The 15,519-nt window shown below is 35.7% G+C and overlaps 1 protein-coding gene across 1 annotated transcript in view; it reads left to right on the top strand.

Moving 5' to 3' along the window:
• Positions 1-7,813: 7,813 nt before the first annotated feature.
• LOC134678719 (PHD finger protein rhinoceros) overlaps positions 7,814-15,519 on the top strand; it is a 43,615-nt gene continuing 35,909 nt past the window's right edge. Inside the window, exons 1-2 of the mRNA XM_063537380.1 lie at positions 7,814-8,133; positions 8,987-9,309. Coding sequence (XP_063393450.1) covers positions 9,134-9,309 — 176 coding nt within the window. The 5' untranslated portion in view covers positions 7,814-8,133; positions 8,987-9,133. The remainder of the gene's footprint in view (positions 8,134-8,986; positions 9,310-15,519) is intronic.

Below are 15,519 nucleotides of genomic sequence, written 5' to 3'. Positions count from 1 at the left end.
TAAAGAATCACTAATTTCACTTATACCTAATGCTGCCCTGTGTCTCGTGCCGAAGTTGGTCGGCAAACAACTGTGCGAGGCGGGAAGGTAGGTACTCGCGGCTGCAATTTTCGCCCTTCTTATAATCACTGCACCATCGTGCAAAGCGGTATTCGGTGTAAAAATGTTCATTAACAGCTCCCCGGTAACATCAGCGTCCAAATATATTCCAGTTTCAATAAAATCTTGTAAACTCATCAACCTTTCAATCGTTATCAGCGCGCCAATTTTTTGTTTCGACATATACCGCAGCGCTTTTTCCACAGATAACAGAAGTTTCATGTTCACGCTTCTTCGTTTTTTCAAGTGTATTTTTCTTCCTAAATATTGTAAAGTTATTCGTATTTCTGGCTGGAAAACGATTATCCCGACGATAGGTCCGCAATTCATAATTATTTCAATTATCCATATGAGAATGTAGAAATCGGTAATTTCGGCAAGTGTTTTGATAAAGAGGATAACCGCTACTCCTTTGATCATTTGTGTTAATTTGGACTCCAGCTTGAGACATACAATGGTGGTTAATACTGTAGCTATAAACACTTTTAGATGAATTAACTCAAAACTTTGCGCGTACTCGATATAGCTGTTGCTAGTATAATTTAGTGCAAGTACGTTCATCATTATAAAAAAATACAAGTAAGTAACACCAATTTAATTCACATGTCAAGCCTTGGTAGAATGGTCTCGGTAGACTCAACAACGCGCTTATATATTACTTCTTTTGTGGACTGGCAATCTCATTAGTTAACTGAACTTAAACAATATTAACTATCTTTGAAAAGTCGTTATCATTTGAATAAAAAATCATTTCAGCATTGAAACAGATGTAACAAATAAAATCTTACGCTAATATTAGGTACGTGTATTTCATTGTTATGTTACAAAATGTATAAGTACATGTTTTAATGTGGCGACATTATTGTGCGGGGATTTTATACATAAGATTTGAGTATAGGTGGATTCCCCCATGGGTCTGTAATGCAGACCGTTTATTTAATTCGTCTAAACCATTAGTGGATATCAATGGACGATGCGGCTTCGCAGAATACCCCTTTAGTCTACTAGGCAAAGTCCCTAGGAATCCCTAAAAGTCATATTAGGTGAACTTAATCACAACCACTGGCTGAACTTCGCGGCGCCGCCGGCGACCACACGATAGCAATACGCATGTGCGATCAATTTGCTTGTACTTAGGGCTTGCAATTCGAATATTCGAATATTCGAATTTGTCGAATATTCGACCTGTTTTGATATTCGAATATTCGGCCGCTCAGTTTTCGAATATTCGAATATTTTTTATTACTATAAAAAATCTATTTCATCCGCTGTAGTTACAGTTTCTGTGTGTTTTCCGGGTATTTACAGTGAATGAGGAACGGTAGGTACCCAAATACGAAGGCAATAATATTTTTACTGTATTCCTCTCGATTGACTTCCTGAATACACTGAAACTTAACTCAATTTGAAAGAAAATGAAATCAAAAAGTATGTTATTTTTACGGTGCGTAAGTTTTAAGTTAAAGGTCATTCTGTTTATTCAGTGCAAGCGTACGTTAAGCGATTTTTTGAAGACAAAACCTTGCCCGCACTTATCGCAATTCTCAAATTTGATCATACCAAACCTGCCCAACTAGATAATCTAACTTATCTAAGTAACTATGCACCTTTAGCTGACGAATAATCCACCCAGTAGTCAACTTTTTCCCTTAAATATTCCAATATTATAGAATTAAGTCGAGCATTAGGAATAAAAACTTGCCAAAACAAATAAAGTCAATAAAGATTCCAAATACAATGGAATTAAAGGCCTCTTTACATGCCTCTGAGTGACTACAAGTTAATTTAAATCAGAAAATAATTAACTATTTACTAAAAAAAATATCTTAAATACCTAGGTGTTTGGATGGTTAAAGTTATATTATTTCACGCACGACGCATTTATAATAAAAGTTTTATCTAGAAATATTGAATACATCTTATTTAGGCTTTTTACTTGTTTTTATAAATGTAGGCATCTCATAGTAGGATGATAAAATCTAGTTAATTAAGTGGATTTCTGCAAAATATCATAATGTTTAGCAATATGTGAAAAAAGCTTTTGAATAAAAGGATAATAAACCGATTTCTCGTTCTTTTTCTTATTATTTATAATATTCGAATAATTATTCGAATATTCGAATATGTCGTCAGAAAAAGTCGAATATTCGAATACCTGAAAGTTTCGAATATTTGCAATCCCTACTTGTACTCCACGCCAATGACCTTCGATCTGAATCCCTTAGTTTTCTTATGTTTTTTGTAGCTTATTATATGAACAGCAACGGCTTTAAACAATATAGTATCCCATATTTACTTCAAAGTTCATTGTCTTCGAGATATTTGGCATCAAAGTTGAACAAAAGTTGAAAACTGGTTTTCAGGCCATAACTTTTGTGTTAATTAAGTAGTTTAAAATTAAAACCCTGGACATGTTTTTTTATTTCGAGACGTCAAAGGCAAACCCAAATATGTAGATTTCGTACATGTAAGATCCTTCACTGCAAACTAAATAGATTCGAAATAAATTGTTTTATAGACAAAGTTTAAAAATATCATATCATATAAAATAATATTCATTTCTTTAAAAATCCGATGGATAAAACCGGAGATAAAAGAACGAAAAACCGACAACCATTTGTCTTAGCGATGGATACTTCTTATTATATATATTGTTATCTTTGCAAATGCACATATACATACAAATATTAGACATGATTTCGATTTCAAAAACATCTACTAAGTATGTATGCTTGGGTAAAGATTTGTTAATTAATAATTACGAAGTTATTGACAATTTGAGTGGATCTCATTTATTATTTTTTTTACAATGTTTTTGGATTAATTTAAGTAAATAAAAAGGTACTTTATAAAAAAGTATCAATTCAAAAAAAATCCCGACATTTTGGTGTTCCGTCCCTATTCCTGACAAAAGGCCAAAATTCCTGACATGTCAGGAAAATTCCTGTCATCTGGTAACAGTGGTAACCCTATACCAAAGGGATTAAGTACAGATCAGACTATTTTTAAGACTGATCAACGGGGGTATCTATGTACAGTCGACGTCAAAGATATGTTTACACTTTTGCATCTTATTGCAACGGAATAAGGTGCAAAAGTGTAAACATATCTTTGACGTCGACTGTAGGTGCCACCAATCCAATCAAAGGTGGTCTTTGAATAAATATTCGGACATGTCATCCATATGTTATGTTTAAGGGAATCCCCTAATATTAAAGTTGTCCGCATTGTAATATGTCTGTATGGCTAGCCGCTTTGATTACTAAGCATTTACTTTTTATCATTCCTTCCCCGTTTAATTAAATGGTATCGTCAAGTTCTTAAATTAGTCTTATTCTGCTTTCGTCACTCATTCTACATTGAAAGCCACCGTCGATTATGACGAATGTAGAAAGAGTGACGAAAGCAGAATAGGACTAATTTAAGAAGTTGACGAAAAACGAATGGGACGACCCAAGACGATACCGTTTAAATTAATACTATTATACCTAATCTTTTACAGAAAAAAAAATCGACTTCTGAAAATAGTTTGAAATGCCATATAAATTATTGGCTGGTAAGTATTTGACTTTCAGGATTTTTAAACTTAAATAAATTGGACAACGGGACTCCTCCGAGACAACGCCGTCCTCGAAACGTCAGAGGTCAATCTTAAATATGTTAGGCGTATGTTAGGCGATTAAGTCCCGTGGTGCAATTTACTTAATAATAGTATTTAACTGATCACCAGATATGTAATCACTTCGTCACCTTTTTCAGCGTTCTATCCTAACCTAACCCACAAAATCGAAATCGCCAAACTATGCGTCGTTGAAGAGTTCTGTTCTGATCATCATCAGCAGTTCCACTTCATCAAATGCGACAGCTTTTTATTGAAAATGCTTGATTTTCTGATGAAAATACAAAAAAGATTTGAGGAGTTCCCTCGATTCCTCATTGATTCCATCATCAGAACTTAGAGCTTGACAAAAATGTGACAAAAAAGAAATTATAGATGATCTCCGAAATGGAGTTAATTAGAATACATGTGCCCTTGAAATTAACGGAAATAAGAAATACATTCTATTGCCAGGCAGAAAAATACATGTTCTAAAACCAAAATATTGTCGACTGATACGATACGATACGATGATATTCGCGACTAAACTAAGAAGTTTCGGTGCTAAACGATTTGTAAATGTAAGTAGTATGTAGTTAGGTATAGGTATTATGTTTGGTCGCATCATATTATTGTAATTTGCCTAGACACTCCCACTCCGACTCCGACTCGGACTCCAAATCAGACTCCCACTCCCAGTCCGAGTCTTGGGTACTTGCTCTCCAAAGTGCTCATTAAGATGTGACGGATGACTGTCATGACCAAAACAGCGTGTGCCTATGTTCCGCCAAACCTGTGTTCCACTAGGTAGGTACAGCGGCCAGGGTCCAGCATCAGCTATCTTGGATATACTGCTCTCCCAGGTGCTCGTCATCGTGACATTGTAGCATTTACCTTGGGTTACCTCCTTCCCTTCTTCTGTTTATGAACAACTGGTGTTCAGAATCCGAGCATTCTAACCCCATTTATCCGATATAGGTACGGTCAGCCAAGAAAGTGGTCTACCACTTTTCGACTCTATCAATCAGACGATAGAGTCGCAAAGTGATAGACCACTTTTTTGGCTGACTGTGCATATGTATGCATAATTTCAGCTCAATTTGGAAATCGAAAAGTGGGTCAAATCTAGCTTCACAGGGCAAGTTTAATAAAATCTTGTAATAAACATAAAGTTTAACGCAAGTAAAAACATAACGTTTAACATAATTTTATGCAAGTTTAATAAACATAAACCTATCAAACGCTATCGCTTAATAAAATATAAATAATAATAATATAATTAATCTAGTTCCAGACGGATCGTTTTGTACTTAATTACTTATCTAATTTAAAACAGCTATTTCGAAATATTCTTATTAATCTTATTAATTATTATAGATTTCAAATATGCTCATTGTGCCAAATATAGATAAAGCACAAAATGTAAATGGTATGACCTACGTATGGTCAGTCTGCAGATTATTCTTTGACAAATTTCTCCATGCCGTCAAAATGGCGCCAACACCCATGGCTTGCCATTAAAGTTAGTAAAGAAACCATTAGTTCCTATTTTAGCCACCCGCATGAATAACTTTGCGGCACTATACTTTCACGGTGGTTCAACGGATAACGTTAATTATTTATATGTGTGCGTTTGGATTACACACACATGCTTAGGGATTTGTACACAGACGCATGACGTCATCGATCGAGCGGCCGGTGTAAAAGTCGCGCATTCACGAACAGACATGCACGAGAAATTTATTCGTTGGGTTTTTAAATTGCTAATCTTGTAATCTTATATTTATAATCTTTCCATGTCAGTGATTTTTGACACTATGACTGTCTAAATTATAAATAATCATCTCGTAAAAAAATTAAAATAGTCTAAACAATAAAGGTTAATCTATTTTCAACCATTTAAGAATCCAGGTAAAAAGAAGGATTAATGTAAGTAACAAGCAAATTTTGTGTACAGTACCTATACAGTATACTTGACGTGGCGAATGATGATCCCTATAACAGTTAATTTTTGTATGGGGTTACTGTCAATGCCATATTCTATCATAAATGTTGTTAGACTTCTTTTGGTAGGTAGCTACTTTAACACATGTTTTAGTGTTCCGTACAAAACTTTGTTTATTTTTATTTAGAAATGTAACAATTGAATAGGTAATAAAAAAACGATAAAAACCTGTTTCTTCATTTACTTCTTAAATTAAGTTTATTCTATCCTTTATTTTTATTTATCCATTATCTAAATCAAATTTATATAAGTATATATATATTTAAGTTATTTTTAGGGTTCCGTGCTTCAAAAGGAAATAACGGAATCCTTATAGCGTATAGGATCACTCGTGCGTCTGTCTGTCTGTCAGACCAGTCCCCCCCCCTTTGTCTCTAAAACTACTGGGACTAAAATTTTTGAAAAAAAAATACACATATGTAATAGTACTTTACCTATAGACAAAGAGAATAGATAGTGTAGAGGGGTCCTGTCATAGTAAATTTTGTAGTCACTGTAAATTTACTGCCATCTATCGACACACGACTAAAACTCAAAATTAACACGTATAAAATTATCAAAAAAATGTTTATATATATGGATAAATGATTTTAGTATTTTTATATTGTTTAGACCCATGCTCATTCACTGATATCTATGTGTTAAATTTGCGAAATATGAAACAGTGTCATCACGCCATCTAGCCGAGGATAGGCCAAAGGTGTGTGCGCCATCTATGCGAGAATGACTATTTCTTGATTTCCGAGGCACGCTTTTTCCTTAGACTTTATTCATCATATACGAAGTTACATATGTGTTTGCTATAGATGACAGGAAAACCTATTAAGCCCCCTCCAGACTATGCGCGTGAATCGCAGCGCGACGTCGCGGAGCGAACATATCGCGAAGTTGACGTGACTCCACACTCGCACACTTCATGACGATTTCGCAGTTTGGTTTGCGGCAATATGGCGGAAAAGCATCAGCTGATCGAGTTTAACTGTTAGTTATCTATGGCATCATACGTGATTTAGCTGTTTTTCCATTTTGTATTATTGTAAAACCGTAAAATATAGCTGTTTAATATAATATAATCATAATAGAATTAGTATTTATCTTGCCACAGAGGAGCCAAAATATTGTGTAATGTGGAGTCTTGCAAGTTTGCGCTTCGCGTCTCCTTTGACGCGGGCCGAAATACCGACAAAAAACGGAGAACAAGGCGCGAAGGCGTGAACAATCTGCAAAGTGCGAAATCGACGCCACACTTGCGTTCGCGGCTTCGCCCGCGAATCACGCGCATAGTTTGGAGGGGGCTTTAGAAATGTGCAGTCAATCGTGAGTCGGACTTATGTACGGAACCCTTGGAACGCGAGTTCGACTTGCACTTGACCGGTTTTTTTGTATGATTGAATTACCATTTTTTTTTTTTTGGATTTCACGGGCCTATAAATCCCGGTCTTTTGATAGGCTTGCGTGGGGATATAGGTCCAACACGTAGAGGCCCCTTGGAGAGCTTTAATGTCATGTAGAACGCCTGCTGGAACCCGTTCACACGCGCAACAATAAACGCCCATGAACCGGTCGCAGCAGGCATTGGGACTATTGTAGAAAAAAAACGGAACAGCATACCGGTCTATGGATTGAAGTTATTATTATTACCATTAACCTTACGAAGTACTGAAATAAATATTTTAATAAATTTATAAAATATAATCCTACATTGGTTATATTTGTTATCGATTAGGCTATAAAGTACTAATTATATATAGCTTAGCCAACAACAAATAGCATAGTATAGTTTACATGTAGTCTTTCAAGATGACGTGTAAGTAATGCTGTATTTTTCCACTCTAGTCCGATCATGAATGACTCGCTTTAAAAAACCGTTGTTTTTACGTATATCGAGGCAAAGTGGAGCAATCATTGCCATACCAAAATATGTTTTCAATATTGTATCCAATGGTTTTTCATTATAAGTAATTGAATTACAAAAACATTTTTGGCTTTGAAAGAATATAAAGTAAAAAATATTTTTAGGGGTATTGAAAACGTACAGTAAAATGGTATAGAATAAAAGCCGTTTTTTTTGCTGGCAACTTTTTTTAAGCGCAATAGCGCCAACTAGTGGTCAATTTCCGTAACTTCTTATTGATATCTCTTGCTCTAAGTTCATGTTGTAATATGCTCTCGCTAAAATTTGTGCTATTTGCTGACAAACCCCATGTTTATTGAATATGTGCTCGTGTTTTGTTTGTTTTCCGTTGTAACGTAGTGAAAATCTTGTCTCAATGTATAAGTTATGCGGCAAGTTCCTCTCAAAACCAATGACATTAGATGAACTCGATGTGCGTTTTGGCCATTTTACTTGGCTTGCGTTGGTGATTCGTACATAGTCACGTGACCAAAGAGGTTTTTGGATCAATGGCGCCAAATGACTATTACAGAAAATGTACGTAGAATTGCAAGTTATTATAAGATATTAAGTTTACAGCAAGATATGTACGATCGATTCGGACCATGCATCATAGATATTCATATGGAATCATGACGGAACAATATGATGCGTAGGACCAGTCACGTCAATCAGGGTACAAAACAGTGCTGCTATCTATGTTGTCAATTTTGTTATGTAGACTATCTAATGGAGACTGGCCGTGGGATAAATATTTACGCTTATAAGTTTAGAATATGGAATTTGTTGTTGCGTTATGTGAGTGTGTTTGACATGTCGGGCCTTAGTGCGCATGAGTAGTGAGCTCGGTCGGTGGACGTCCGCGTCCAGTGTTTACCGAGGCTCAGCAGCGACCACCGCGGCCCCGCCATACATCTTCGTGCAATGTGAAACGTCAAATACGAGTCTTCTCCGTTTTCACACAATTTACACAAGAAATGCGACCTGCGGGTCAGTTTTAATGCTTAACACGCTGAACACATTCGCCCGAAATCGCCTCCCCTCCCCCCTGTACTTTCGATGTCTATACACGGCTCGTCATAATTGGTATTGTAATAGTAGTTTCGTTATATCGTGTAAGCTTTTTATCTAACAAATAGTGATGGGGTGCTATTTTGACGTGTTAGCGCGTGTTAAACAGTGATTTCGTGAAGGAAAACCTTAGGAAATCGTCAATTCATAGTGGCATTGTTTTGTTGTTAGATACATTGTGCAAGTGACCTGTCAAAGTTGTCATTGTAGTGCATGAGTAGTAATATAGGGATATTTTTCCTTCTGCAGTGCTGAAATCGGCTAATTTCGTGCCAGCTTGTGTTACAAATGTGTGAAAGTAGTGTGTTGTTCATTTCAGGTGGCACCTCCTGTTGTTGTGTTGTGCGGAACTAAAATGCCATCATGTAGAGAACGCTGTGACTTTCTATACAATGCTACTGCCGCGCTCCAAGTGTAAAGCAACAAGTGGCTCGTGAACATGTAGCTTGTGAATGCCTCAAGCAAGATGTCGTTGAGAGGCACCAAGCGCGCTTCAGGGCCGCGCGGGGAGGAGGCCGGCGCTTCGAAGCGCCGCAGGACGGAGCCCGAGGACGCTCTCTGGCAGCTCCGGCCTGTCAGCGACCTCAAGATGTCATCCATATACAATAGAAGTGCCTCTGAGGCACCTGCCGAACTATTCAGGTTTGTCCTTTTAATTATACTTATTAACCCAAATTAAACCCCTTCAAAAGCAAAACTGCTTAAAATTCCTATTAAGCAAATATGTGCTATCATATTTGATATTTATACATGTCCTGTTGTGAAAGTTCATCTTGTGCCCCCTGATTCATAAAACTTTACGGGCCTGATTTAGTTAAATGATGTTTTATCTCTTTCTTACAAATACATAAGTTAAAATGACAGATAAGGGCAAATGATAATTAACTAATTGAGTTTAGTAGCGCGTTTATGAATAAGTGGTCTAGTGGGCAAAGCCAACATATTTGAGGTTCATAATCAATTATATGCTATGGGAAGGTGTTTTTTTGGAATAGGAGTCTGACTTAACTGAACTTTTATATGCCTTATGTTGAATACATTTATACGTAACATAATTCTGTTGTTAGTAGGTCAAGTGAAAACTATGATAATCAAGGGTAAATTCTTGGTCATAAATCATCTCATACTGACAAATGTACCTTACATGTAATATTCTGACATCTCAGATAAATTTATTTATTTGTACAACTGAGGTTCATCCAATTTCAAAATATCCTTTAACTAAGTACATATGAATTGCTAAAATGGTGTCCGGTTGTGTGAGGCTATTGTCATAAGAAAACTGTGTCATAAAGAATGCTAATACAAACTTGCCTCCATCACTGTCCACCATGTTTTGTATTTGATACACTCAAAATTTGCTACACTCAGCCGGCAATTTTTCCATTTTGATCCACGTTAACACATAGATTTCATTCACATATCATTTGGCTCGTAATGCCAGGTTTAACCTCTAACATCCCACGGACCTAATTCTAGTACAAATTACCTCATATGAAATTTCAATCATTAATAAATGTAACAAAGTTGCATTTGTTTTATTTCATTCGATTTTAAATCGTAACAACATATAAGTTTAGTTTTACAATTTATCTCACATATAGGGAAATCCGTCAATTACTGGTCACTGTTTAATAACTGGCGATCTTATACTAAAAATGAATTCTATTCACCTATAAACAGAATTCATCTTAGTATAAGGTGGCTAATTACTGAATGGTGGCCAGTTATTGAAAACTTTCCATTCCAATAGGAAATGTGCACAGAATAATGCAATTTATTTGCCTCTTTCTTAGTAATGAAATCAAACTATTTTGCATCATACCCAAGATTACATGGAGTTTATATTTATATCAGAAATACATTTTTATACTATATCTACAGTTTTCCTTAATCTACAATAACCAATTCTGTGTGCCTTTGGGCAAAGACCTCCTCCAATCTTCTCCACTCTTCCTTATTTTGCACTAATCTGGTCCATGTTTTAGTCCACATGGAGTTACTACAACTATAAATACCGTCAATTGTTCTGCATCAGTTACAGTTTACAATAATTTCCTGAAAAACCAAAGTTTGATAGTGATTCAGGGACAAATCATGCTATCCTTTTCTAATATATGGCACTATCCATTTCGGCTATATAATAGTGTTGTCAAAATTCTAGTGATTATCTTATCTGTGGTTGTGCACGTAAAAGGACGTCAAGTGATGCCAACCCCAATAGTATGAGCCGAACAGAGCCGAGTTTGTAAGGAGTGTCTCCTCACTGCTCACACCGTGACATTGACAAATGGCGTCATGGCCAGGACAGCAATACTTAGGTCATACTGAAAAATTCCTGGACTGGCCACTTAGAAAAAATGAGTGGTCTCATATATCAGAATCCAGAGACTTTCAGTATGGCCCACGTATCAACAGGCAGGTCAATAATATTATTTATTAACATCTATGTGGGTAGATGAAATCCGCTTAAACTTGAGGCCCTGCTGGTCTGGAGAAGGTTGACGGAGGCCTATGCCTAAAGGCACACTGAACTACGGGACATTATGTAGTTTACAAAAAATAACAATAATAGCCAAACTTGGAAATTCACGGCAAAAGCTCAAAGAAAAATCATTACATGTCAACGGGCGCTAGAAAGAAGCATGCTCAATATAAGAAAAATAGATAAAATAAGACACTCAAAAATAAGAGAAAAAACAGGAGCAACAGATGCCTTGAGCTATGCAAAAAGACTAAAATGGAAGTGGCCATACAGCAAGGCTTACAGATAAGAGATGGACATTAATAGTCACCAAATGGAGGTCCACTTGGCAAAAGAGGCCGGGGCAGACCACAAATGCGTTGGGAGGAAGACTTAAAAAGAACGGCCGGCACAGACTGGATGGCGACAGCACAAGACAGGGACAAATGGGCAGCAATGGAGGAGGCCTTTACCCACTAGGGATTCATTAGTAATAACACATATTATAAGTCATAGTTTTATTTTCAATTTTTTATGTAAACACGTTACAATGAATAAAGGGATTTTTTATTTTATTTTATTTTTAATATCATTTTAATAAATAAATAAATAAATAAATAACAGTTGTACCCAAGGATCGGAAAATAAATGGCTATATAGATAGATAGATGTGGAAAGTTCCTCTGCTTTACTCAATTATTTTCCTTTTTGTCCAAATAACAAGATATAATAGAAAATATATGGTTATTTGAATCTTTTCCAATAGAAAAGTAATTCTCGTATAATTTCCATAGCTGGTCATATCTTGTGGTGGATGTGCCTTTGTGCCTCCTATTTTTACTATATAACTAGTGTTTAAAGGTTTGTTTTTACAAACCCTATCAATTTGGAAACCATATTTGTATAAAAGATTAAGCCCATGATAGTAAATTGTTACCACTTATGACTTATTTTAGATATAACTTACACTAGTTCCCTACTATGTATATTATGTAATATGACTATTAACTTAATGCTGATTGAATTATATGTAAAGTATTAAAAATACTTATAATTATTGGCTGTTTAATAAATACAAAAGTAGTATAAATAACTACAACAGATGTTTACTATACAACGAAACAGATACTAAACTTTTAGACACACAAGATGCAATTATGTACTTTGCCCTTAAAATAGCTTGAAAAGTACTGTTAAGTTGTCGTATCTCAATATCGTGCAGTACTGAGATAGGAGGTTTCTAAACTTTCTAAGATTATCAGATTCGATACTGAGTTCTGATTGTCAACTGAACAAAGATTTTTAAGTCTGTTCCTAATAATATAGTTACATATGCATTGGTTAGGGGAGCTAGTATCAGTGTCAGGTGTTAATTGGCTGTATTATCTAAGTTTGGCATTTTGTCTTAGACCTGCATAGATATGACCTAGTTTGTAAACTAGACTCTAGCTAGAACATGACATTGCACTCCGTTAGTTATACTTGTCAAATAATTTGGGATCGTTAGTCAATCATATTGCGATCTTAACGTTGCGAGGCAAACCTCATTAGATTATTTTGACAATTCCAGGTATTACCTATGTGCCAAAAGGGCGTAGTGTGGGAAATAAAAGTGATGAGTTGATGACATTCACAGCGCACCCCGTGGTAAAAATAAGAACTTTCGTGTGCTCTAATTGTTATAATATTTGATCAATGTCAACCGTTAAATAAGTAATGCGAGATGGCGCCACAGTAAACGTATGAAACTTTACAAGTCAAAGCAAAATTCGACCTTATTCTCTCAATGATACAAGGATTATTAACACATTTTTTATACATAATCTAATACCTTTAAGCAAGCAATTCTTGTTCATTTATTTATATATATATTTTGGGGATCTCGGAAAGGGCTCTAACGATTTCGATGAAATTTGCTATATGGGGGTTTTCGGGGGCTAGGTCTTATCTCTAGGAAAACGCGTATATTTGAGTATTTATAGGTTTTCCGAGCAAACCATACCATACCACCATACCATACGTATTCTGGCAAATAAAGAAATTCTATTCTATTCTGTTCTAAAGCACTGTCTCCCAGATATTTATTTCTAATACACAGTCCAGTTTTAAACCGCGTTGTGTTATTATCTGTTATTGGATGCATACAAGTATCCATACTAATATTAGTTCCAGTTACGAGCTAATAAACGCACACTGTTGCGACCTAGTTTCTAGTTAATAGATTCCAAAAAATCGACCATGTCACAACTCTCCTCTGTCACAACTCACCTCGGTCTCCCCTACTGATCGTGTGATATGATTAAATAGGGAAGGAAAATAAAAATAATTAAATCCATTTTTTCTAAGTTTAGTAGCAGATCTATAAACGATAATTACCACAGCTACAGCAAAAATGTACTGGTGTGCGTATAACTATTATGTTCACTAGCCGCCAGGGCGGCGCCACCGACGCGCCCGCAGCATAAGGATGTTGGACAAGTTACATAGAAAATGCCTGTCAATTATTAGGGGATGTCAGACTCGTAAAAATCCTTTCTGCTATATTAATCTTTAGAGTTAGACCAAGCAAAGTCTGCAGCGATTTTGATGGCGATTTGATATGATTTATTTTAAACGTCAAACTTCTATGAAATTATGGTGACGTATTCGCTACATGCACGCCTGTCACGCAACCCCTAGCATCCCCAAATCTAGGGGAAAAGGCAAATTCACTAGATCTTATAAAATAACTCCAAAACTCAAAAATCAGTTCACTAGGAACGGATTTTCATACGATTTTTACCTATCAATAGAATGATTCTGAACGAGGGAACTCAAGTAAAAAAAATAGCATTTTTGAATTCGGCTTGGGTTGCTACCACATAGAATGCTATAGAACACTGAAAATTAAATAATCATATGCCTTACTTTGACTTACAGTCAGCAGCAGAAGTTGCTAAGCGGGCGAGGTGTTCAAAATTACCTTGACACGCCCTTATTCTCTTAACAGTAAAGTCGCGTCAGGATCATTTTGAACACCTGGTCCGCTTAGAAACTTCTGCTGGTGACTACAACTCGATGATTCCACTAAGCGTATGTATGCAAATATGCCCCTTATCCCATTGAGTTAAGCTTGCTCATTTGTATGACCTACTGTAGCCTATTTGACTGTAATGTATTATATTTATTGTATTGCTATAAAAACTGTTGTTGTGTTGTTTCTATATAAAGTTTGCGTCGTATTAAATATGTTTGAGACTCGAAATTTAATTTTTGATGAATGAACTAATGATTAATATCTATATGAGAAATATTTTATCATGTAAAATTTTTGTCATACAAGTGTTTTCTCTTTCTATCACTAGTTTGAAATAATGTAGTATTAATTTAAGTCTGCAAACATATTATGGAGGTAAACAACATTTCTTTTTAAATATGAACTTAAAAAAGCTATGCAAGAATTTAAAGTAGTGTGTTATATAAGTGTTTTCAAACATAAAAAATATTGAAATGTTGATTACTGTTATAGATATAATTAAACATGCTGCCAGGCGATGGTTTTAACATGAAGCAAAGCTATTTTTTCAAAAGAATATACAATATTCACTATATGAACTGAAATCACATACAGTTCAAATAAAGATTCAATCGAATTTATAGTATGCTGGCTCAAGCGAATTTATTGCGTTAATAATTTTAGTTACCTATTGAATAACAAATAATTGCTTAGTTTTAGTTTTTGGCATTTGCTGATATGCGTAACGAAGCTATAACTGAAGTTAATTTAGCTACAGGGAAACGTAACACCCCCTATCCCCACTAGGGAATGCTCCCGGTACTGAGTTTGTATGGCGAGAACCGGGAATTCCCGGTTCCGGTACTGTATTTATATGGAAAACCAGTAACGGGAGCACTCCCTAATCCCCACTGTATAAAAGTTTGTAAGTTGGGGAGTTAAATTTCTTTGTGGTTACTTGTTCAAAGTAAATAAATGTGTCGTATAAAGAAAAGTAAATTATTTATGAAAAGGGACCTTATTGTCGATGGCGCTTCCGCCATTAGAAACGATGCTCCGATACAAATAAAACGCTGCACCGGGCAGTGTCGCGTAAGCGCCATCGACATTAAGGTACCTTTGCATAGATAATGCCACAAATATCTAAGTGTAAGTTACATTATTTAAGTGCAATTTTATATCACTACACCTTATATAAAACAAAGTCCCCCCCCGTGTCTGTTTCTGTGTTTGTATGTTCGCGATAAACTCAAAAACTACTGGACGGATTTTCATGGTTTTGATTTTGGCGGTTTTCACCTATCAAAAGAGTGATTCTTGTGGAAGGTTTAGGTGTATAATTTGACAACCCGTAAACTATGAAAACCCTCTCCCTCCCCCTTGTAAGAAAAAA

This window comes from Cydia fagiglandana, chromosome Z (genome assembly GCF_963556715.1).
Source record: "Cydia fagiglandana chromosome Z, ilCydFagi1.1, whole genome shotgun sequence".
In the NCBI taxonomy this organism is placed as follows: Eukaryota; Metazoa; Arthropoda; class Insecta; order Lepidoptera; family Tortricidae; genus Cydia; species Cydia fagiglandana.
The sequence above is the reverse complement of the archived record's forward strand: the minus strand, read 5'-3'. Positions and strand labels throughout refer to the sequence as shown.